Consider the following 24993-nt stretch of genomic DNA (forward strand, 5'->3'; position numbering starts at 1 on the left):
CTTTCCCATGCAAATGAGGTAAATCCTAAGCTCATTTAACAGAAGCACTAATTGAGCATCAGTTGGTTCACTGAACAGCAAAATACAAGTGGAACCTGGCTCAGAAATCACCCCTTCTTAAGCTTTATTCAGTGGATCCTCTTTGTTCTTCTCTTAAACTTTGCATCCAGGGTAACATTTGATCTGCTTGCTACATGCAGCTACAAAGTTCACCTTCCTATTCAGTCATATAAATGAGGGATTGCTCTGTTGTCTCTGGTTTAGCTTAACAAGCACAAAGTACGTCAATTAAGTGCACAACTGTCAGATACCATTAAGTCTCTTTTCAAATTAAAGATAATGTAAGTATTTTCATTATAGGATTGGGACTGAAAAACAAAATATTTTACTGTAAGATCTTAAATGAGATCATCCTAGAACTTTAGAGCTGAGAGGAGAGTCCTTTATTTTACAGAAGAGGAGAAGTAGGACCAGGATCTTAGCTGATTGTTTTGGACAGAGTCAGGATTTGAGCTCAGACCTTCAGACTTGGGCACCAGCATTCTCCGTAACCAGGGGTCTTAGCCTAGACGAGAAAGAGATTGGCATAAAGAAATGTATAAATATAGAAAGTCCCAGACCTTAACATAAACTGGCTGGAGGAGAATCTCTGTGGTGTGGCCTATGAATCACTGTTACCTTGAGTTTTAGGCTTTTTTTTTTTTTTTTTTTTTTTTTTACCGCTGATTGATATCATGGTAGCTTTGGGCAGGGTTGACCCTAACTGTAAAGTTTTACAGTAAAGAGTGTGTACTGCCTTCTATTAACCACTAACATTCTTGTTTCAGTAGCATGATGAGACCTGGTGTTCATAATAATTATCCCAAGTTTCCTAATCATGCCGGTGTGTCCTTTTTTTCCCCCTGTAGCTTCTTCTCGATATGTTTTAGGTTTAGTATGTTTCATTTGAAAAAGAAATTAAAAAAAAAAAAGGAATTTTGTTGTCCAGACCTTTGGAAGCTTTGTAGAGAGTGAATAAAAGTCTAATTTAAAATAATTTCTTTATGTATCTACACTCTTTAATGGTCCTAAAAAAGTGTCGCTCTAAGTTGCCAAGTACCAGAAATCCTGCAGCTGTAGAACCCACATGGATTTATGTGTTTTTGGCCAAAGGCCATGGAAGACTTAAAAAATGGGGTGTAGGTACAAGGCAGTCTTTTAAATTCATTGTGAAGATCAAAGCAGATAAAGGGAAAATTTGAATATGAAAACGGGTAATGTCTGATAGGTGCTATTATTAAGAAGAACAATTAGACTCATATCACTATGTTGTTTATAAAGTTAAACATCTGTGTCAAATGGCAATAATTAAAGTAAGTTTTCTAAATTTGTCTGACTGGTCTCCACAGTGGGAGAAATTTTTGAAATGGACAATAAAATATTATGTATTATAATTCCTGTCTATCAGTCAGCAAACATACCCGGGCACTTCCACCCCCCACCTCTGGATCTTGATCAAAAATGGCCAAATCTAGGTAGTTATGTGTAAATTCAATCTTTAAAAAATATATCATGCAGATATATTCATTATCACAGATTTAAGATGCATCTGCCATTATTTCATGAAAAGGATTACATTTCAGTACTTCCACATATATAAAGTCCCATTCTGATTTTATACTACAAGATCAACACATACTTTCATCAGTTTTGTAATTGACCTCAAATTACCCATTATTTGTCATATCAGTCCTCTTAACTGTATATTTGAAGGGCATAATTGTTTTCTAATTCATAAAAATGATCAGTGTCTGGAACATTCTTAGAGTCATGGAGTTAAACAGAGAAAATCACCTCTGTTACATCCCTGACAGGGGTCCATCTTCTTAGCTGGCAAGTGAAAGGTTAGAGGAAAAGTCCTTCCTGTTCAATACTGAGAGAATGTGAGATTCAAACACAAGAGTTATAATAACAAGAATTTATATACTTACATATTTTTAAAGTGCATTTTTAAATGTTAAATTCTCTTGATGACTAAAAATAAAAAAGAAAACTCATTTTAGTTTGTTTATTAAAAAAAGAATCAATTAATAGACTGCCTCGGTAACTTGTTTACAGCACAACTGTATAATTAGGCACTAAATCAGCAATGTCACTGTTACCATCTGAATGGAACATCATTTTGCCAATTAGTAGATGATGCATAATAATGTCAAATACACGATGTTACTCGATTTTTAATTAATTTTGGAGCCAGGGTGCTCATGTATCAAACACAACTGTGTCCTCTCTCTGAGAAATTTGGATATGTGTAAACATAATTTATGTTCATTAAAAATGCAAGACTCTCACAATGTGCAGCATGAGATTTTGAAAGGTGAAATCTAAAAACAAAATTTTTCCTGATGAAGATGTACTTTAATAATTGCCATCCCACATTTCTCTTGGTTGCTTTCAGTCCCTGTTGTGGCACCAACAAACATCAATGGAGGTGGAGGAAGTCGGTCGGAACTCGTCATTACGTGGGAGGTAATTTTCTGTCCAACTGAGTTATTTTGAAAGAAAAAGATCTAGTTGGCCAGGAAGAATACTGAAAAACAAAAAGATTTATTTGATCACTACTGAGATTATATAAAAATACATGGTAAGAAAGACTCCTGATGATGAAATTACTTAGAGGAGGTATTAGAAACTTTTATTTCTAGTAATGTGAGAGAGTATAACTAACTCAACACAATTCTCTCCCAAATTTAAAAAAACAGCTTCATGGTCTATTGAAGGTTTATCAGTAGCATTTCAACTGTCAATTGATGGACCAGACATTTTTGTATTTATTACCTCTGGAACTATTTTCTTGCACATGAGTTAGCCTCAGTAGAGTGCAGGTGGAAACAATTCTTTTCCTATCACTATTCTTTAAACACTTCCCTGAATCCAGACAAAAACTTGGGCAGGTGGCATAGCTTTTATGGTTCTTATTCTTACAAATTAACATATAGGCCCATCTTTATACCGATTAAAAAATTTAGTCTTCTTTATTATCATAAACTTTAGACTTTTCTCCAACCTAATGTTTCTCGTTTCCAGTAGCTTGGTCTTGCCTCAGTCTAAGGATTCCACATTTTGAGAGGGAACGTGTAGTCAGTTCTTTATCTGGTCTTCATTCTGAATTTTCCTTCCCTACTCCCTATGGTACCTCTTGCTCCTCCAGAGTTGTGGTGGGTTTGGACTGAGAGAGGAGCACGAGTACTGAACAGGTTCTGATTGCTAATACATTTGTAATTTGACTTTGGTGTACTCTACAAGTGGCAAATGGCCAGACACTGTTTTGTTTTTTTTTTATTATTAAGTTTTCAATTTTGATTCCAGTCGAGTTAATGTACATGTTATATTAGTTGAAGCTGTATAGTGTCGTGACCCAGCAATTTAGGCATTACTTAGCGCTCATCATGCTAAGTGTGCTCTTTAATCCCCATCACCTGATTCACCCATCCCCAAATCCACTTCCTTTCTAGTAACCATCAGATGCTGTCATTTTATAGGGTAGTTGTTTTTTGTTTGGTTTTGTGTTTTGGTTGGGGGATAGGCATCCAAGAGATCCCTCGCTAGGGACTTCTAGTTACAATTCCTTGATGCAAGCCCAACTGGCTGCTAAAACGTCTCCTTAGTTCCTGGAGTCCTGTGGACAATGTCCAGTCCCTTCTGGTGGAGGTTGTCTTTTTCTTCTAGATGGTCTTTGCGGATAAAGTTCCTTTCAAGCTACTCATGGACAGGCCTCTTGCCTGGGATCCACATTTATCGTCAGCAAACATACTTTTGTTCCCATGTTCAGTGGGAATATAGTGCATACCTGCTTAGCCTCTCTCTTCACTCTGCGACCATGTGTTGTCCAGATCTCTCTCTCCTTTAGAAGTATTAGGCATTGTCATTTAAAAGGACCTATCTGTCCCAAATTCCAGAGAGCACATACCAAGTAGTTCTTTGTGAGGCCTCTTCACTGGTTAGGCAGAGGACTCTCGTGGCCCCATTACTTTCCCTTGGTAGAGGGAGGTGCACAGCTTTTTCCACAACTCTCGCAAAAGAAATATTTTCCTACCCTTCTCTCCCTAAAAAACAAACACTCCTTTGATAGACCATTGTCATAGAGGAGAGGCTAAATTTTGCCTATAAATGGTTTGATGTCTCTCTTTGGAATGCATATCATGTCATACCCTTGTTGTCAGCTTTGAGCTCCAGCCTTAACTGATAAAAGAGCCCTGCCCTGTTTCATTGCCTGGGTTCATGTTTTTGACATCTTGATAATAACTTTCATACTGCCAAAACATCCACTTCCTCGGACATTTTAATGTTATACCAAGAGCATGATGGCCATGGATGTTTTAATTAAAAATCATCCCAGCTGACATGTACAAAGGGAGTTCTCATTGGGAGGCAGGGTGATTTTATTCCTCGGTAGACATTTTACAATATCTGAGGACATGTTTGATTGTCACAACTGAGTTGGAAGAGAGTTGTGTTTGTTCAGAGGCCAGCAATGCTGCTAAACGTCCTATAATGCACAGGACAGCCCCTACCACAAGGAATTATCTGGCCCAAAATGTCAATAGTGCTGAGGTTTAGAAACACTGTTGTTGAGTAAGAGTACTTCATTGTATCTGTAAATGATTTTGCAGTAGTAAAAGGTCCATTTTATTCCTTACAAAATTCCATTAAAGATGGAGAGAGAAAGAGTGGTAGTGGTAGTAACCTCTTTTTATCTGTGAGTAAACTCAGGCACAGAGATGCTGTTTTCTCAAGGTTGTAAATGACAGGGCCGGAAACCAGGCGTAGCTACTCTAAAAGTCGTCCTTTCTTCTGGATATCTAGTTTCACATAGACATTCCAAGCCCAGCACAGTGCCTGGAATGTGGCATGGCCATGGGAGTACCTGTTGGATGGGTGGGTGGTACTGAGAGAGAAAAACTCTCAGAGGCCTGCGGCAGAGGAGACTACACTCACGGAGTACTTACAGAGTTTCTGAGCTGTGCTGGGCATTTCATGTCACTTAGTCCTCACAGCAATGCTAGGAGGTGGGTAATGTCACTTTCAGGTTTAGAACTGTGACATTGCGGGGGTGCTGCTTGGTGACTTAGTCCATTAAGCATCCACCTCTTGATTTCAGCTCAGGTCATAATCTCAGGGTTGTGGGATCAAGCCCATCCACCCCCCCAATAGGATTCCATGCTCAGCGTGAGCTTGCTTGAGATTCCCTCTTCCTCTCCCTCCCCCTCTCTGTCCCTGTTCCCACTCTCTGCTCTCTAAAATAAATAAATCTTAAAAAAAGATTTGGGTGATGGGCAGTGGAGCATTTGAACACAGGGCTCTCACTCCATACTCTTTTACTTTGTCCTAAATTTGAATTTCACTTATCCCTACATGATGTCATGGTTTAGGGTGGACGAGTCCCTATAGATCTGCCTTAGGCAGTAGGTTAATCAAATTATTCCTGTCCTCCAAACACATTTCCCACAAAACCAATGACTCCCACATAAGCCTACAAGAGGTTTTCTTTAGTATAATGGTAAGTAGGTTATTAGTTTATTTATTTCAAAGGCCAAGTAAGCATTTCATCATAGTATGTAGGGAATTTTGCTTGATATCATGCACTATTTTTTCTCCTCTAAGGTCAGAAATTACTAAAGGTTAGTAAATAATTGTTTTTGCATGTTCAGTATGTGAGAGGAATGGGAAATCCTGTGTCTACTATTCTTAAAGAGAGGATGTGAGTTATATATATATATATACATATATATACACACACACACACATACGTGTACATATATGTAATATGTATATTTCCATGATTCATAATGTCCTTTTTTTAAAGCAGGTTTCATCAAACTATTACCCGTGGGCCAAACCCGGCCTGCTCCCTGTTTTCATACACAGATTCTCCTACGGCCACACCCATCTTCTCAGGTGTACAGTGCTGCTGCTTTCATGCTGTTGCAAGAGACCATATGTCTCTCCGTTGTTTAAAATAGTTACTATCTCGCCTTCTACAGAAAACATTTGTTAGTCTGTTTAAAAAAAAAAAAAATTTAATCCAAGTCATTTGCTCTGTGTGTTTTTTCTTGGAGTATCAGATACATAGATAGATACTTGCAGAAATTACATTAATGGATGCAATTTCCCATGTATCGCTTACATTTGGCATCACATACATGCAGCTACTGAGCCAAATCCTTCTGATGCCCAAACTTTTTTTTAAGGAATAGGTTATATATATTTAGAAGGCGACGCATACATTAGTTCAAGCCACCAGAAGGCATTCAGGAACTCTTTCAGTTCACGGAAGAGGAGCTACTCTGTTCCAAGCAGTGGGGGTCCAAAAATACATTTTATAGAAAGGTCTGCATGTTCAGAGGCCAAGAGGACAAGATAGTCTTAATCCAGCTTGGAAGAAGGTCAGGGACGGTACCACCCTAGCTTCTCAGAACTAGGTTTTGAAAAAGAAACCGGGTGTGGAGAGACCATTCCAGGACCGAGTCACCCCTGTTGTAGATAAGATCGTACCTGACGGGCTTTCAAAACTAATGCACAACTAATGCCCATTTTAAATTCAGTGAGAATCTACCATTACGCTTTATAGGTGACAACTTCACGGGGCATCCCAGGTTACTGCTCATGTAAATACACCATGGTATAATCTGCCTGAAATAAATATCCTCCTTGTGTTTTCTCCAGTGCCAAAGTAATGCATATTTTGTGTTTGTTTGTTTGATTTGGTTTGTTTCCGAATGTAGTAAATGCCAATTCCTTTTTAAGGATATCTTTATTCACATCTTATCATAATTTATATTCCCAGGTCCTCTCAAGTTTGAGATACTTGTGGTGACTATGTCGTATAAAATATGATGATAAGGTTAGGAATAATAGGATAAAATACTGTGGAGGAAGAGATAAACACCTATAGTGGGAGTTAATATATATGTATTTTGTAAAGTGTCTGTCAGGGAAAGTATTCAGGCTTCTGGGCCACATGTTCTTTCAGAACATCCAGCCTTGCCATTGTCATCTAAAGCACCCACATACTGTAGATAAAGGGACAGTTGTGACTATGTTATTTCCAAATCTAGGCTGCAGACAAGATTTGGCTCTTAGGTCATGGTTTGCTGCCCTTGGTCTAAACCAAAGATTCGGTTCTTAATCTTTACCAACTTAATAGATTTTACTACCAGAAGAATTTCTGAATTTCTTTTTTCTACTAAACACTTTCTTTGCTTAAAGAGGGAGACTTTCATCCTGACCATCTTAAACAGCTATATATATATTTTCCATCATCTTCCCCTCTGCGCATATGGGAAGAAAAAATGAAGACCCTAAGTGAGTTTCTTCCCCTCTTCCCTTTCTAAACTGTGTATGTCGGATTCGGGTCTTTCATGAGGGAACATTGTGAGAAACGCTAGTTTTACTTGACTATCAAAAACTAAAGTCCTTCAACTTTCTCAGATGAGCCAAACATCTTGATTTAATCTGGGAGCAGAGAAGCATCAAAAACAGATCAAATGCTCTAGCAAGTAGCTTAAGTTCTCATAAATCTCTTCGATTCCACTAAAAATTAACAGTTTTAACTCTGATCTTCCCGTGAAAGTGCTAATACAAGGGAACATCCTCTTTCCCCAGATTTCAGGACCTATATTTTTCTTCCTCTTTTCACTTTCTGTATTTGTTGGACTGTTCCACATGGCCAGAAACAGAGACCCGCTCAGGTCATCTCAGTTAATGGGGATTTATTTTAAAGCTATGTGGGAGGTAATGAGGATGAAAAGAAGTCTCAATAACCAGGCAGGCAGGTCAAATGAAGAACTGGAACATCGTTCATCATTGTCTAGAGCACGGTGGCTCTAGTTTGCTGCCAGCCGCTCTGGTCATCCAGCTCCTGCTCCAGTAGTCCCTCATGCTTGCACCTAGTTCTACCTGTTTCCTTTTCTTATGACTTCCTACTTCACTAACAGCTCCATTCTGTCTCTTTACGTGAGTTATGGCTTCCATTTTCTCTTGGCTTTTGCTGCCTCATTGTCCCTCCCGTATTCACTGTACGTTTTCTCTTTACTGCCTACTCTAAGTTTATGTAGGATTGCCCCCACCTGTGTTTCATATTCAAACTCTGTAGGGGAGAGGAATTGATGGGGTCTGTCAGCCACTCTAGAACATGAAGATTTGGCACCAGGACACCATACAGACAGTGATTAAGATAGGACCATTGATTCTGGTGCCCATTGCTGGGTAAGCAGATGTGGTCCAAGTCTCAGGATAATTTGGTACAATGAATGGATATGTATGGGTAAAGGAAGACCTCAGAAAAGGAGCTGTAGGTAGGTGGGACACAAGCATTAATGTCCTATCAGGTATGCCTTTATTAGTCTATCAAAATTTTTTAAAAAGGAAAGAAAAGAAAGATATTTCTCTTTAAGAAAACCTAAATTTTTAGTTTTTTGAATACAACTTTCTTGTAAACAGGTGGAATATTTGTCTAAATTCAAGCAGAAATTCATTTTTGTATGTATTTATTTTATGTGATTATTTATAATATGTTATATCTGTAGAGTTCTGAGGACCTTATATCGATTTTTGTTTTGTAATTTTAAAAATAATAAGTTAGGTTTTAAATGAAACTTACAGAATTTGGTCTCTGTGGGAATAAACAAAGTTTTTGTTTTGTTTTTTAAAAAATGTTAGGAAAAGTGCACACTGATATTACTACTAAAAGATGTGTATTAAAAATTACTGAGAGGTCTTTTATCCTTTCGTGTTTGAGAAATAGTCTATATTTCTTAAAGCAAATATTATTATATAACAGTTATATTATCTATGTCTTATAAGAATTTGTTGAAAATTTCATGAAAAGAAAACATAGCTAGCCTTGAGATAGTTAATAAGTTAATTTTGTGCTGAGTTAAAAATTCATATCCAAATTATGTTTTAACTTATAAAATATTGCAATCTTCTAAACCACCTTTATTACATTTTATTATTGCAACTTAATGAATAATCATGGAGATACTAGCATGTAAAACCTGTTTTACATTTCCATTTAAATTTTTCATTTATTTATCTGAATATCTTTAATTGGGATCATTTTCCTAATTGTCAGTCCAAATAAAAGTATTATTGTTTTTTCAATGTTTCATTAAACAGGGTTAATATCCGTGTTTGTCTATTGAAAGAAATGCCAAATAATCAATAAAAATTATAATAGCTCTATAAAATATTTTTGTAAATACTCAGTAATTGATCACTTCTGCCCAAGTCAATTCCAGAAGAACTACAGAATGGAGAGGAATTTGGGTACATCATCATGTTGCGGCCCGTTGGCTCAACAGCCTGGACCAAGGAAAGAGTACCGTCTGTAGAATCATCAAGGTTTGTTTATAGAAATGAAAGCATCACCCCCCTCTCTCCCTTTGAAGTCAAAGTGGGTGTATATAATAATGAAGGAGAAGGATCTCTGAGTACTGTGTCCATTGTCTACTCTGGGGAAGATGGTAAGTTGTGGTTAGCCATGGAATGGTCATACTTGGGCATGTATGCATATTTTGCATTGATTTCCATGAAGATGATTTTGTCTTTTTTTAAATGATAGAACCTCAACTGGCCCCAAGGGGAACTTCTGTCCAGAGTTTTTCTGCTTCGGAAATGGAGGTGTCATGGAATGCTATTGCCTGGAATAGAAACACTGGAAGAGTGTTGGGCTATGAGGTAGTCCACATTAATTTCACTTTTCCTTGTAAATATGCCAGCTAACCACAGAGCAGTTCTTGTTAAGCAGCCTATACTACCAACCTAGTTCTTAGCATATAACATTGTATGTCTATAGCTATCAAGGGGAGTGAGCAGCGGGGATCTTTCTAGATGATCTCAGGCAAGCAAATTAGCAAATGGTAGCCATTTTTAAGGTAACCGAGTAGTTATCTTATTTATTTATTCAAATCACCATCATATTTGTTTCTTGGGGAATAATAAATGTCTAATCCTCAATGATCTTAAGCCATAGGAGAATTTTACTGGGAAAGCTGTCTTTGAATTGGAGCATGACTTGAATAGATACAGTCATCTTGGAAAGGGCAGTTAAGTGATAAGAAAAAAACCCCAGATTCTCCTTACTCTGTCTTTTTTAGTCTGTATAGCATACAGTAAATCACATTTATGGGCCTTAACTCTCACAGTCAAGCGATGAGACTTATCAATTACTTATTACTCTTTAACTTGCAAATCCAGTGGCTCCCCAAATGGATAATACATTTATTTTCTTTTGGAGTTAAAATAAATGTACAATTCTAAACTTTTTAAATTTTACTTTGTACATTTTTTGTTGTTGTTATTGTTTTTAATGCAACTTCTCATCCAAAAAGAAAGTAAAAGAAAAAGGAAGTAAAGAAGGCAGAAAGAATGGAAGAGAGGGAGGAAGGGGAAAGGAAAAAAAAAAAAAAAAAGAAAGTTCTGTTCATATGATAAGTCTCTCTTCCTACTGTAATCCTGAAATGCCTTACCTCTTATTTGAATCCTATTTATTTCTGGAACCTCATCTCTAGTCTCCTCTTTTCTTTGAACCCTTCTCTAATCACTCCCTGATGTTGTCATTCCTCATGTTCCCTGAGCATTTTTTCCCCCAGTATCACGTCTTTGGAATGCATCCTCTGCTTTTTGTTCACCTACATATTCTAACCTCTTAACTAGATTGTAAGGGAATCCTGTCTAGCAAGCTTTATTCTCTTTTGTCTTTTTCTATGTGCCTAAGTCAGTACTAATGTATAGAAAGAGCTTGATATAAGTTGAATTATTAATTAACCTGTCATTTAAACAACTCTAGAGGAAATGTCAAGGGTAAAACATCATAACTAAAGTCCTTCATTGAAGGTATGAATCTTCTTTTAGTCCAAGTTATTATATACCTTTTGTTAAAGCTGATAACCTTTAGATAGCTCATGAAATACTTTCTTTTGGTACTCCTTTTTTTCTTTAAAGATTTTATTTATTCATTTTATTTGCAGGGGGAGGGGCAAAGGGAGAGGGACAGAGAAAATCCCAAGCACTGAGCACAAAGCCCAATGTAGGGTTTGGTCTCATGACCCCAAGTTCATGACCCAAGCCAAAATAAAATGTCTGGCACTTAACTGACTGAGCCACCCAGGTGCCCCACTTTATGTTGGTTTTCTAAAAAAAAAAAAAACTCTAGATTTTCTAATTTCTATTGTGAATTTGTATTTTTAAATTAGAACTTTGGTTATTTTGCTGTTGTTTTTATAAGCATATAGTTAGAAAATATTCTTCTATTTATGTTCCTGTTTCTTCCCATAACCTATCTTGGTTAATAGTTGCTGAGAAATAATGAATTATTTGTTTTTTGTTTCTAATGATCAGGTGTTATACTGGACAGATGACTCCAAAGAATCCATAATTGGGAAAATTAGAGTCAATGGGAATGTCACAACCAAAAACATCACAGGGCTAAAAGCCAATACCATCTACTTTGCTTCTGTGAGAGCTTATAACACTGCTGGAACAGGGCCCTCAAGCCCCCCAGTCAATGTTACTACCAAAAAGTCTCGTAAGTATTCATCCCACAACAAGGACCAATACTCATCTATAAATAGAAACATATTTGCTCAATCTCCATTTCATTCCTCCCACCTCATCATCTTAGTGTTTGGCTAGTTTGTCTTTTAAATACTGCCAATTGTTGAAACTTTCTGGTAACAATTAAAAGAAACCATTTTGATGTTTTTGAAATTCTGAAAGAGAAAATATTCTGCATATATAGATTAAAGATAGAAGAGTGTAATGTTTAAAAGCATGGGTTCTGATGCCCTCCCCCAACCTGAGTTCAAAACCTGACCTCTCATCCTTGGATTGTTGGGTGGTTATTTAAACTTTCAGTGTCTTGATATCCTCACCTGGAAAATGAGAGAAAAATCGTACCTATTTTCTCACAGGTCTCTCTTCAAGAATGAAAGATATAAAGTATCTAAAACATCCTTTAGAACATGCTAAGTATTAGACTGTACTCTGAGGTGATCCTAGCACTGCCAGATGTCTAGATCTTTCTTTATAGGGTAGCTTATTACTGTAGTGTACTTCGAAGTCCCTCACATTTAAGAATTAACTATTCTGCTTCTCTTTAACTCCCTTAATAATCAGCCAGCTGTCTTTTACATAGGCAAAGCCTACTGAATAAAGGATGAATAGTGGATTGTTGCTGTGTTTGTGCTATGAGTGAGTCTGGCATCAGACAAGTATTCTATAATATGAAGCACAGTGATCAAACATGATGTAGTAATAGCTGCCATGTGTATATTTATGATTATATATTTGTATATTTCTTATATCTTGTAGATGAACATAAATTATTGTGTTCACAGGCTTTTAAAGAAGAGAAATTTTTTTTTAAGATTTTATTTATTTATTCAACAGACAGAGATGACAAGTAAGCAGAGAAGCAGGCAGAGAGAGAGGGGGAACAGGCTCCCTGCTGAGCAGAGAGCCCAATGCAGGGCTTGATCCCAGGACCCTGGGGTCATGACCTGAGCCGAAGGCAGAGGCTTTAACACACTGAGCCCCCCAGGTGCCCCATGTTCATAGGCTTTTAAAAACACATTCTTTGGTCTCTGAACCATGATAAAAAAGAGGATTCAAATATAGTTGCTGAATTTTGAGGAAGACTAAATGGTCACACAGGAATAGTATATCTTGCTTTTATTTATTTTTTTTTTTAAAGATTTATTTTATTTTATTTGACAGAGAGAGATCACAGGTAGGTAGAGAGGCTGGCAGAGAGAGAGAGAGGGAAGCAGGCTCCCTGCTGAGCAGAGAGCCCGATGCGGGACTCGATCCCAGGACTCTGAGATCATGACCTGAGCCGAAGGCAGCGGCTTAACCCACTGAGCCACCCAGGCGCCCCTATATCTTGCTTTTAAATGCAGTATTCTTTTCTCTCTTATGTATTGAAAAAGAATAGGAGGTGGAGCATAATTTGTAAATCAAGTGATATAAACTTTTTCCCTGTGTACATTATACTGTCCAATCCAAAAAGAAATTAGAAATCATCTCAGTTCTTAAATCTTTGATTATAGAATACACAATCCACTTTTGTCCACATCACCAGGCCAGCAGCCAAAGACTTGTGTTCTAATTCTGGATACTTCACTGACTCATGACCTAAAACAGGATAAGACATTGCACTTTTTCTTCTTTAATTTTCCTATCTGCTAAGTAAAAATTCTCTCTGCCCTCACTCTCCCCAGATCATTGATGAGGCAAAAAAGAGGTACTGATTATAGGAGCACCTTGGAAAATACAGTTTCTTGCTAAGAAAGAACCAAACAGATGAACAAAAACCCTCTGGGATCAGTCCATTTCAAGGGTAGAGTATGTGCAACCAACAGCTCTTAACCCAGCTCTTTTCCAATCCACCCAGATGGGGAGAAATTAGGTCATGAACAATCCTCAAGAACTGACTAGCTAGAAATATAGTTCTATTCCTCTTCCTGTTTTATCCCATGCTGACCAAATCAGTGACGCCATTGCCATATGCTGATATGGATGATTTGCTTCTGGAGTCCTTCTGGAGTCTGGCCTCTTCCAGCTCATTTGCAAATCTGGATGGAAATTTCCAGTCATTCAGTAGTTTTAAGATTGTCCAGGCACTTCCTTCTAGCTGATTGAGAGATGCCAAACTCACAGAACATCTTGTGTGTCATTCAGTTTCTATCTTGGGCAAAATCAAGGGTGATTAGAAATGTGTAAAGATAGTATTTTTAAAAACCTCACGGATTTGTATCATGATAAATAGACATGATAATGCAGTTGTTGAAGCAGTCTTAAGTCGGCTTAAGATTACATGTATTCCTGTTGACCAGTTGAAGGTGGACTGAGACCTGACCAATTAACTACTTTAAAAGCATTGTATGTATCTTTAAAAACTTAAAAAAATAATGCTTTTCTGTAACTAGAATTTGCTAGTTTGATTGTTCATACAACTTAAATCAGCCATGTATTAGTTTATGCTAACCTATCCTACATGTTTAAGTAGAAAATTCATTTTTTTTAAAAGATTTTATTTATTTATTTGACAGAGAGAGATCACAAGTAGGCAGAGAGGCAGGCAGAGTGAGAGAGAGAGGAGGAAGCAGGCTCCCTGCTGAGCAGAGAGCCCAATGCGGGACTCGATCCCAGGACCCCGAGATCATGACCTGAGCCGAAGGCAGCGGCTTAACCCACTGAGCCACCCAGGCGCCCAAAAATTCATTTTTGACGTGGTGATCTCAAGTTTGTTCAGTTGACCTATTTTCAGTCCTTGATACTTCAAGTGGGTTTAACTGAACTGTGGATTATATGCCAAGAATGTTATTGGTGGTTTGTTTGAGTGTTAACACATGATCATCTTCATCAAAGAGTGTGGAACATATCCTTTGAAAACAGTTTGATTAAGGAGGATTAATCTCCCCAAGATGTAATTTTAGAATATATCTGCTGAGAGAAAAAAGTGAGATGAGATTCAGAAAATTTTAAATGAAGTTTAGTATTTTTAAGCATTCGTCTTTTTTCTTGATTAAGTCAAACAAATAAAAACCCTTATAATTCCCAATTTCTTGATAGCAATTTTGTTTCAATATTTCTTGAATTTGGCTTTCACCAGTCTGTATGCTTCAGTGTAATGATCAAAATAGCCAACAAGGACTTGAGAATAAGAAGTTCTGCACGTCTCCATCTCATCGTGTTTGAGTATACATTAAACCTCTAATGTCGTTCTGTATCATTCTATGTAACTGACATTGTGAAAATGGGATACAAACTGTTTTAGATTCCTATTGTTGCTGTTCAGATTTCCATGATTTAGGGGTTTAAAGCAATATAAATTTATTATCATACCTTTCTAGAGGTCAGAAGTCAGAAATGAGTTTCAGTGGTTGGAAATCAGAGTGTTGACATAGCCTGTGGTCTTTTCAGAGTGTCGCCCCAAAATTTGTTTCCTTGTGGTTTGTAGAAGCTAGAGACCACCTACATACCTTAGCTGTGACCCCTTCCTCTGTTTTCAAGGCCAGCAGCTTTGTGTCTTCAAACCTGCCTGTGACTCTGATCCTCTGCTTTTGTTATCATATCTCCTCTGACTCTGGCCCTCCTGCCTCTCTCTTGTTCACCCATCTAAAGGGCCTTAATTTAATTGCATCTACACAGTCCCCTTTCCCATACTTTAAAAAAAAAAAAAATGAGGAATTACAAGGATTTTTATTTCTTCGATTTAATCAAGAAAAGAGAGGGATGCTTAAAAATACTAATCCCACAAATTCCGGGGATTAGTATATGGAAATGTTTATTCTGTTGATCACAGTTACAAAATACTGAGCATGTCTATATCCTGAGCCCTGTGTTAGTTTTCCACATACATTATCTCACTTAATTCTTAACAACAAATCAAGGAATTTCGTATTTTAATTCCTAAATATAAGAAAACAAATGCTTAGAGAAGTTCTTAGGGCATCTGTCAGACCCAGACACTATGAACATGGATCCTCTGAATCTCTTCATCCCATAAACACTGTGTTAGTTTGTAATCTTCATCTCTAACCATCTAAATAGTCCCTCTCTCTCCAGATCTCAAATCTTCAGTCCAAACCTCAAATGGTCTTTAGATTTTTCCTCCTAAAATGGAATCACTGCCTATTCTTCTTCCAAAATTTCATTGTCCCCTCTACGCCACAGAACAAAAGCTAAGAGAATCTTTCACCGTCTCTCGAAACTCTCTTTCTCTCCTCTTCCAGCCCTGGCAGCCCCAGACTTAGTGACTATGGTTTAACATGCCCCGTCTCACTGCATGTACTCTCTGTGTGTCATGCTGCTGCTATACCTGTCAACAGTCACTTATCTTTCCTCCCGATCTGTAAATTTCCCATATTCTCCTGCTTCATGTATTTGCATTTTTCTGGATGTTCCATGACTCTGGCCCATCGTGAGATAATGTTGGAAGGAGACAAGGACTCCTGAGTGGAAGAAGGTTGGCTGTGAGTCTCAGCTCAGCCATGTACTACCTGTACAGCAGATCTAATTCCCCCATAACTCAGAACCCATTTTATCATCTGAAAAACAGAGATGATGGTACTTTCCTCTGGAGTTTGCTCTGAGAACTAAAGGTATTATGAACACCAAGGTGCCCCAGAGGCTGCCTTACAGCGAGAGCTTAGGGCATGGTAACATGTATTATTATACTTCTTCTGTAGTGATTTCACTCTCTGCATTTCTTAAAGCTGGAAAGCAGTTTTTGCTTTCTTTCTCTTGATAAATCATTGTAGAAATTTTCTTCAAGGGTCATGAAAGGACAGCCAAAGTGAAGATGAGGAATGGCTTTAATGAAACATTGAAGATAGCTCTGATTCCAAATACTATCCCTGGATCTAACTTTGATTTTCCATGTCCTTGAGATGACATCAAGATTACCTCAAAATAGTGGTGACAGCAAGAAATTCTGCATCCATCACACATTCATACTGTCATGTCTAGATTTTCAGTCTGATACTTGATCATCCATTGTAAATTCTCAGAAAGAAAGTTCACATTTACCAAAATCTCTGCCTATTCTGATTGGGTAAGCTTAACAGAAAACAGAGCCTTCTTTTTTTTTTTGAAATATGATGATTCAGTCAATCACCCAAGAAAATAGTGCCTCCCATGAGCTATGCATAGGTTAGTGCCTGATGGAGATTAAAACAGCCGAGATCTCTGCCTTTAGGCAATTTCTCCTTTAGTGGAGAGGCAACCTAAAAGAAAACAAAACAAAGCAAAACAAAAAAATTTCATCATAGATTATGGAAAATGGTGCAAAGAAAATAAGAGGCTGAGATCTACATAAAAAAAGAGGACCTATGTGATGAAGGGCATATATTTTGATATGATATAAAACATGAAAGGAGCTAGTGGACAAAGGGATCTCCAAACAGAAAGAACAGCATATGCAAACTTCTGAAATCTTTGTTACTATTGTTACTAGCGCTGATGTTGGCTTTGTTGTTGTTGTTGTTGTTGTTGTTTTTAAGTAGTTATCAGTGATGTAACAGTATCATAGCTTAGTGAAAACAATATATTTCCAAAAGACAACTGAGAAGCATTGCAAATATATTGTGATCCACAGGGATATCACTTAAACAGAATTTAGATATACAATCAAAGGGATAAAAATATTTACATCAATTCCAAGAAGAAAAGAAAAGAAAATCCACAGCAACAACACTGCTTATATAGAAAGAAATATTCAGACCCAGCAACACAAAGTGTTTGCAAATTTTGGCTCAATTTGGTCCCTGTCATTGACGGACTAATACTCTGTACTGGATTTTTCTTGCTGTAAATTTGCAATCAATCCATATTTAGACATAAAGGAAGCATTAAGCTTTTATTTCATCTTGCACTTATGTTCTTTCTCTCTTGCCCAAATGTCAACCCCATGCTGTTACTTAGAAGTGTAACATAAGAAGTTGTTTTTGAATTGAGTTCACAGTGTGAACTACAGTTGAATATAAATGCCATCTACAGAAAAATTGATCACAGGGAAACCATTAGAGCTGTAGAGGGCTAGTCTAATGTTGCTCTGTCATTTGATTAATAGAAAATTATTTAGTCTTTGAAAATTGCCCAGAAAGATTTTTTAAATTAGAAAAATGCTTATTTGTTGAGTTTACCATTGGCCAATGTGATGCAAACATCCATGGCCTGTGTTTGATGTTATCCATGTGACAGTGTTTTAGATTTTCAAGGTGATAGAAATCTCAATGTCATAATAGGTATTTGAAATCCAGTTTAATCAAGTACATTAAGCTCTTGAAACCAGATTGGTTAATATTGTTCATATTAAGCAACTTTCTAAAGCAGCTTTCAAAAACTTTTTATTTAAATACTGGACAAAAAGCATTGGCATTGGAATCATCCTCATGGACAAAGATATGGAAGATGATAGACTATGATGATTTCTCAGATAATTAGCTAAAACTCTACCAGTTTATCTGTCTTTCAAAAAGCATATAAAGAACCTGAGAAGAACAATATGATTAAGGGCAAATCTTATGTACCCTAGTTAGAGTTAAGAAGCAGATCATTTGCAGACTTTGGAATTGTATTATTACTAACCATCTGCTTTGAACACAATTGAAAAATTGATCATGTCATAAGACCGGAGTGGAGAATTGTTACTCTAAGGAAGGAGAATTAGCAGTTACTGTGTTTTTTAACTTGTACCACTAACCAAGTGAAGAACATTTCACATTTTAGTATATTTAAGCTAAAAATCTTGGAAATTAGGAGATTTTTATCTCATTCCAAAGATAGAAAAGCCAGGCCTCTTGGAAGAGACTAGATGCAAATTCACCTCTCTCTGACTTTGAAGGCCAGTACTTCCCACCTCCTAGATAGCAAGAGAGAAAAGCATTCTAAGTGATCTGTGCCATTGGCCATTCACACCAAGAACTCATTCCTGAAAAAACTCCTCTCGTTTTATGTCCATAGAATATTTTATGTATGCTTTGGTAGATGAAGAAACAAATATAAACATTTTGATGTCATGGCCATAGTCATAAACTCCTTGTCCCCATGGTTGATAGAGGCCAGTTCTATCTCCCAGCCTGGAGCTTCCCCAGTGGATTCATAGTGTTGAAAACAGTGCTTTTACTCTAAATAAGCAAACAAAATAGACACAGACATAGATGAAAACTTCAGAGTCCATCACTGCCAGTGACATCAAAGGAGTAAATTTATATTTTCTCTGCATTGATTCTATGATGGTGTTAATGTTAGTGCTTCATTTTAAAGAACAAAGGTAAAAGAAATGTGTCACAAGAGCATGCTAGATCTATGATGTCTTGTGAGAATTTTTATATTATCTCTTTTATAACAGAGAAAAAGATTATAGAAGGCACTCTGGGATAGTTCAGGGGGAATAGTTACAAAACAATGGTTGACATCTAGTCTTTCAGAAATAAATATATTGACGAACATGCACTGAGTGCTTACTAAGTGCAAAACTCTTAGGCCTTTAAGATTGGGCTTATATTGACCAAAAATGTCCTAGGGCATGTTTAATCTAATTGGCTTGTTTATCTTATAAATCATATGAATTGCTGTAGGTTTGGCCATGGCAATTGACCTTGATTATAGGAAAGCATGATGAATAGATTGGCCACAATTGTGTCACCTATGTGCCTGCACATGGCACAGCACATAGTCATATAGTCTGAGAAAATCACTCAGGACTCTGAGTGGTTTTTCCTTAGCCATCTTTTATAATCATTTATTCCACATGTATGAATTATATGTCTCCTATATGCCAAGCACTGTGCTATAATTCAACGTGACAAATCCATTACAAAATATGAACTGAGCCCCACTGGGAGCAGAGGGGGAAACATTTATCTCTTGACGGTGTCCCCATTGAGGTGTAAGTAACTAGGTGAACCAGAATAATGTCCTTGTAGGTTTGGGATAACAGGGAATATATGATAATGCAATGTAAGACATCCTTAGACTTTTCCAGTGACATATAAGAGAATAAATAGCAGTTGAGCCAAAGCTCTAAAAGAAATCATTTCCATTTCCATCAGTGTTATAATGAGTTAAATATTGTGCTCATTCAGCCTCACAAATTCAAATAAGATGCCAAAAACATCTTGCTGGGTAGTTTTATCTTTGCCTCTGCTTTCCAGCTGAATTATTTTTAATCTCTCCAGTTTCCTAAATCTCAAAAATAATCATGTGGACTCAAACTTTGGGAAGCAGCATGTTGTCACAGAGGAACACCAACTTGGAAATTAAGAGACCGGGATTCTGTTGTGACTCAGTCACCCTTTAACTGCTTGCTTTTGGATAAGTGGCCTCCCAGCCTGGACTCTAGTTTTCTTGTATGTAGAAATCTCCAGCTGCACTAGGTCCATTACCTTCAAAGACTGACTCTAAAGTCTTCTTCCCTTTTACTTACCATATTTCTGTGAGACAAACTTAATTTCAGGGAACTAAAAACTGCATTTTGGACTTAAAATAAATGCCTTTTGGTATGATCACTGAGTTTGTGACGGTTTTCTCTTTTCTGGGTTCCAACAGCTCTGTATTAAATGACATGCATTCTTCTCACTATCCGGCTACAACTGACTAGACTAAGATAAACATGGCCAAATTAAGTCAATCTTCATCTTTCTCCTGGGACTTCTAGCCTGGACTATCTCTGAACAGAGTAGGTTTCAAATGTCAGATACAGAGAAAGTCATGATTTTTGCCGCATTCACTGAGAATAACAAGCGGTCTACGGCAAGATGAGGGTGCAGCAAACATTACCATGGGAAGCGGAAAGAAGAACTTGGCTTTTTGACATTTTTAATTTTGTCCCTCCTAAAGCTCTGCTGCATTTTGCCAAGAGTTCTAAGAAATTCTCCTATATGCCTCATAATCTCTTACTGTTTTGCTTATCCTATCTTGAGTTGATTGTATTACTTAAAGCCAAAGAGTCCTAACTAATACAAGATAAAAAGGAAAAGACTACTAGGAATTAACACTACTGTGTTGATATGTATAAAGGTTTGCAGCCTGAATTTGCGTGATATGGTCATTGATTGATGACCAAATGGAACACTAGATAACAGAGCCCTCCATCTGTTTATGTGTGGTAAAGTAAACAAACTCAGCAGCAATGATTAATAAATTAATACTGGACATGCAACAAGCCATTATTAATTTATAAGTTTGTCACAAAGATGGTCCCAAATGACCAGAATTTAAATGAATTTGCTTATTCTGACTAGAATTAATATGCTATTTCAAATGACACTGAAAACATTTTTGCCACTTCTATGATAATCATCCAGGACTTATTTTCCCTTTTCTTGTTGATGGGTCATACAGTAACCATGAGCTAATTAATATTCATTTGAATCTTTGATTATCTCTTTAAAGCTCCAAGCCAACCACCAGCTAACATTGCCTGGAAGCTGACAAACTCTAAATTATGCCTGAATTGGGAGCATGTAAAAACCATGGAAAATGAGTCCGAAGTATTGGGCTACAAGGTAAGTATTTCGTTTTTCTTTTAATAATATCATTTAAGTTACTAAGAAACCAAGGGTGTTACAACCAAATAAGAAACAAATTTATGCATCTGAAAATACAGGAATCTTAAAAAAAAAAAAAAAAAAAAACTGAAAAATACTTAGCATTGCTGCTTTCAGATTCTTCATTAAAAATTTTTATGTTCTGAGGACAGCAATGTGTCATGGAACAATAAGAATTAAACTATAATATGCACTAATTTTTCTTCAAGTGATTCCCCTCACCATCAAAATATGATGGTGTGTGTGGGTAGTAAGGTGAGATGAGAATGAAATCCAAGAATATATTCAAATAGAATTTCTAGAACTTAGGCTGCAGTAGGATGTGAGCTTTTAATAACAATAGAAGAATCTACCAAGAGTATAGCCAAGGACCCAGAGCAAATTATTTCTATCAGTGGTAATAGACAACATCTCCTGGCAAATACATATTCAGACATTTGAAATGGGTCCAAACTAACCAGTGACTTCACAGTGAGCTCCAAGGATAATAGCCTCAAGCTATTTAATTAATAGAGAAGAAATCTATTCTCATTTCAGAAGCATTGGCCAAAGACAAAATCTTTTTTTGTTTTTTTTAATGACTGAATTTAAAGAAAAGTCACAGACTGGATATTCCCATTCAAAAAGTATTTATTCTGCTATGTCTCATAGTGTTCCATGAGAATCTGGACGTTAAAAAAGTGACATGTCCATTTAACTTGATTCACCATTGTATTCAGATTCTGTACCGGCAAAACAGACAGAGTAAAACACATATTTTGGAAACAAACAATACCTCGGCTGAGCTTCTGGTTCCATTTGAAGAAGACTACTTGATTGAAATAAGAACAGTTAGCGATGGTGGGGATGGAAGCAGCAGTGAGGAAATTAGAATTCCAAAAATGTCAAGTAAGTTGAATCACCATCGGTGTTGTAGATTTTGAATCTAGACAGCTGCAGCATGAAATCTAGGCTCTATGAATGTTGGGTGAAAAAAAATAAAAGGTCTGTGTTTCCATTTTCAGTTGTGAACAAGAGGTGATGAGTCAAGTTTTCTTTAAATAATCCCTCAAATTTGCAACATGCTTACATATTATAAACAGTTTTATGTTTCTTCATTTGAATCTCAAAAAGAAAAAAAAAAAGCAAAAGAAAACACACACAACTGTTTGTCATTGGTGCAGAATTCATTCTATTGGCACCAAAATCAGAAAGTTTTTCTCTGGGTACTCACAGGCTTCTGGGAGTAAGGATAGAAAATATGGAACACATGTACATTTACTCCTATTCCCATTTCTGTGGCAGGCATCAATAATCAATCATGACATGCATACCAAGCTGAGTCACAAATCGCAAATCCTCTCAACACAGTGTTCTAAGCAAGTAACACCAATCAGTCAGATTTAGCATGTAATAATCGTTTATTATTTCTGCTTCAGAGGAATCACTTTCTCAACTGCCTGAAGTTGTAGCTGGTTGAAATCATCAGCCACCACACATTGGCAAATCCTAAGCTGCTCTCCAGTCAGACTCGGCCAGTTTAGGCATTTTTCTTGTTCATGTTTACATTTAAAACAGATATCCTAGAACCAAGAGCTAGTGACACTTCCTAAAATTAAATGTAATGTAAATGCAGCAAGTGTGCTAACACACGTTATTAGAAGAGAAATGATAGTATGCATGAAAACTTAATCTAACAAGCAATTTTTTTTTCTCAAGATATTTTATTTCATTTTTATGTTTTGCAGGTTTGAGTTCCAGAGGAATTCCAGCCTTAGAACCTAGCATCTACTTCCTGTCAGTTGTCATCATTTTTTACTGTTTTACAATTCAGCCACTTACACGATGAATGAAACCATAAATCTTTGAGAGTTTTTTGAAAGCAAATCATTCTGTAAATAAGCTCTCCAGCCCCCATCACAAAATACATGATTAATACAAACTTGTTTGGAAAGGGGGAAAAAAGTGTATATTATTAAGAACCTGTAAATATCTATGGTACATTAATAAAACAGTTTTAAAAACTTTTGAATTTTAAAGTTCATACATGATTACGTACATTCAGAAAGTGCCAAATAATCTCTGGAATTTTAACTGCTGTGGCTTTTAAGTGACTTCTATGGGAAATATAAATAACTCTCCTCGATGACGATGATGAATATGAAATAGGTTGCAGTTATCATAGGGAAGATGTATATTTTTTTATATGCTCCAAGCAATTTACTTCAGTATTAAAAATGTTCACCCTACTTGGAAATAAAATGTCATTATTTGTTTATAGTTGGGATTCTTAAAAATGTAAGCTATTCCAAATGGTGATGATGATGTGCTTTTACCTCTAAGTTAGGTGAGGCTAGGCAATATTCGTACCCAATAAAAAATGTATATACATGATGTTCCTTTTGACTCACTGTTTTAGGAGGTTCAGGAATAATAATGACAGGAAAAAGTGCTTTATGGCAAAGAAAGAGAAAAGAAGGGAAATAAGCACCCATCTAAAATAATCTAACAGGGGCGCCTGGGTGGCTCAGTGGGTTAAAGCCTCTGCTTTCGGCTCAGGTCATGATCCCAGAGTCCTGGAATCAAGCCCCGCATCAGGATCTCTGCTCAGCAGGGAGCCTGCTTCCCTCTCTCTCTCTCCCTCTCTCTCTCTCTCTCTCTCTCTCTGCCTACTTGTGATCTCTGTCTGTCAAATAGATAAATAAAATCTTTAAAACAATCTAACAACTCTGGTATATAACAGGTATCTTCTCACTGCAAAATTTAATTTTTTAAATCAATTTTGAATTCTCCTATGGAAAATGTTTCCTGACCAAATCTCAGGTAATTATTACAAATTGTTAGCAATGCAACTGGGCTTGTTTTCATACAATAAGTAAATCTAGTAACAGAATTATTTAACCAAGTTTTTGACATTTTGGTATATATATATATATTCCATCTTCCCTGCAACTATGAAAATAATCCTACACTGTCCAAGACTTAAAAAGATGTTTGCAGGTTGACTCTTCTCTAAGGTGAACCTATTTGAGTCAGTGGTCCTACTTCTTGGAACTGCATTCTGGAAAAAGCAGTATGAGAGAAGGTAAGGTTAATGAGTAGGCTAATGCCATTCCATGGGGCCATCCGTTTCCTTCACGAACAGCCTTGAGGAGTTTGGCCTCCTGGCAGTCTGCCCTCACTGCCAGCCAATCAGACTTGATGTCCTGGGGAGCTAGGATTGAGAAATAGTCACACTAGTTTTGCCTTCTTCACATGGTGCGACCTCTTAATTATGTTGAAATATTTGAATTATCCTCACAACCCTCAAATCACACAGTCCTCAAAATTGGATTTTGTCCTTTTCATTTCTGATGTATTTTAGAGCTGTTTAAAATACCCAGTGTAGTCGGCAGCAGATGGACAATGACTTTTCATAGTTCAGAATTTCTCCCTGCCTGAATAGTGTGTCAAGCATACAGTACAAATTAATGAGCCTTATTCTCCTCCATGCCCTAAGATATGGCTGTGCTTTGATGGAGCAAAATAAATAAGCAATAGCAAATGCTGTTTGGCACACTCATGTGAATAGCTGCCTGTCCACGACACAGCTGTATTGACCAGAAATACAGGCCCACATGGTCTCAACTTGGTGAGAGACAAGATTGTATCATCCTCCTCAAAGCAGATACTGAGAGTTAAAAATACTTTGAGATTTTTGTTTCCACTGATTAAATAAATTTGATACATAGTCATGTGTATAAGTCTGAAGGCAAAAGCAGTTCTTATCAGTAACTCTTATAGGTTTGAAGTTGTGCTTTCACTCATGATCGTAGGAGTATTAAAAGTATGCATTATTCAGTATCTAATATTTATCCCATACCAAAATTTTTGGAATCCAATTTAGCATTAATATTCAATAACATCTGCTTTGTCT

At 36.8% G+C, this 24993-nt stretch overlaps 1 protein-coding gene across 1 annotated transcript in view; it reads left to right on the forward strand.

Moving 5' to 3' along the window:
- The window catches only part of LOC131824148 (contactin-6-like), a 305999-nt gene extending 281302 nt beyond the window's left edge, over positions 1-24697 (forward strand). The window contains 8 exon segments of the mRNA XM_059161537.1: positions 2438-2508; positions 9272-9506; positions 9605-9720; positions 11383-11569; positions 20944-21056; positions 21818-21986; positions 22826-22886; positions 22888-24697. Coding sequence (XP_059017520.1) covers positions 2438-2508; positions 9272-9506; positions 9605-9720; positions 11383-11569; positions 20944-21056; positions 21818-21986; positions 22826-22886; positions 22888-22930 — 995 coding nt within the window. The 3' untranslated portion in view covers positions 22931-24697.
- Positions 24698-24993: the final 296 nt, after the last annotated feature.

Source organism: Mustela lutreola, chromosome 2, assembly GCF_030435805.1.
Source record: "Mustela lutreola isolate mMusLut2 chromosome 2, mMusLut2.pri, whole genome shotgun sequence".
NCBI classification, from domain to species: domain Eukaryota; kingdom Metazoa; phylum Chordata; class Mammalia; order Carnivora; family Mustelidae; genus Mustela; species Mustela lutreola.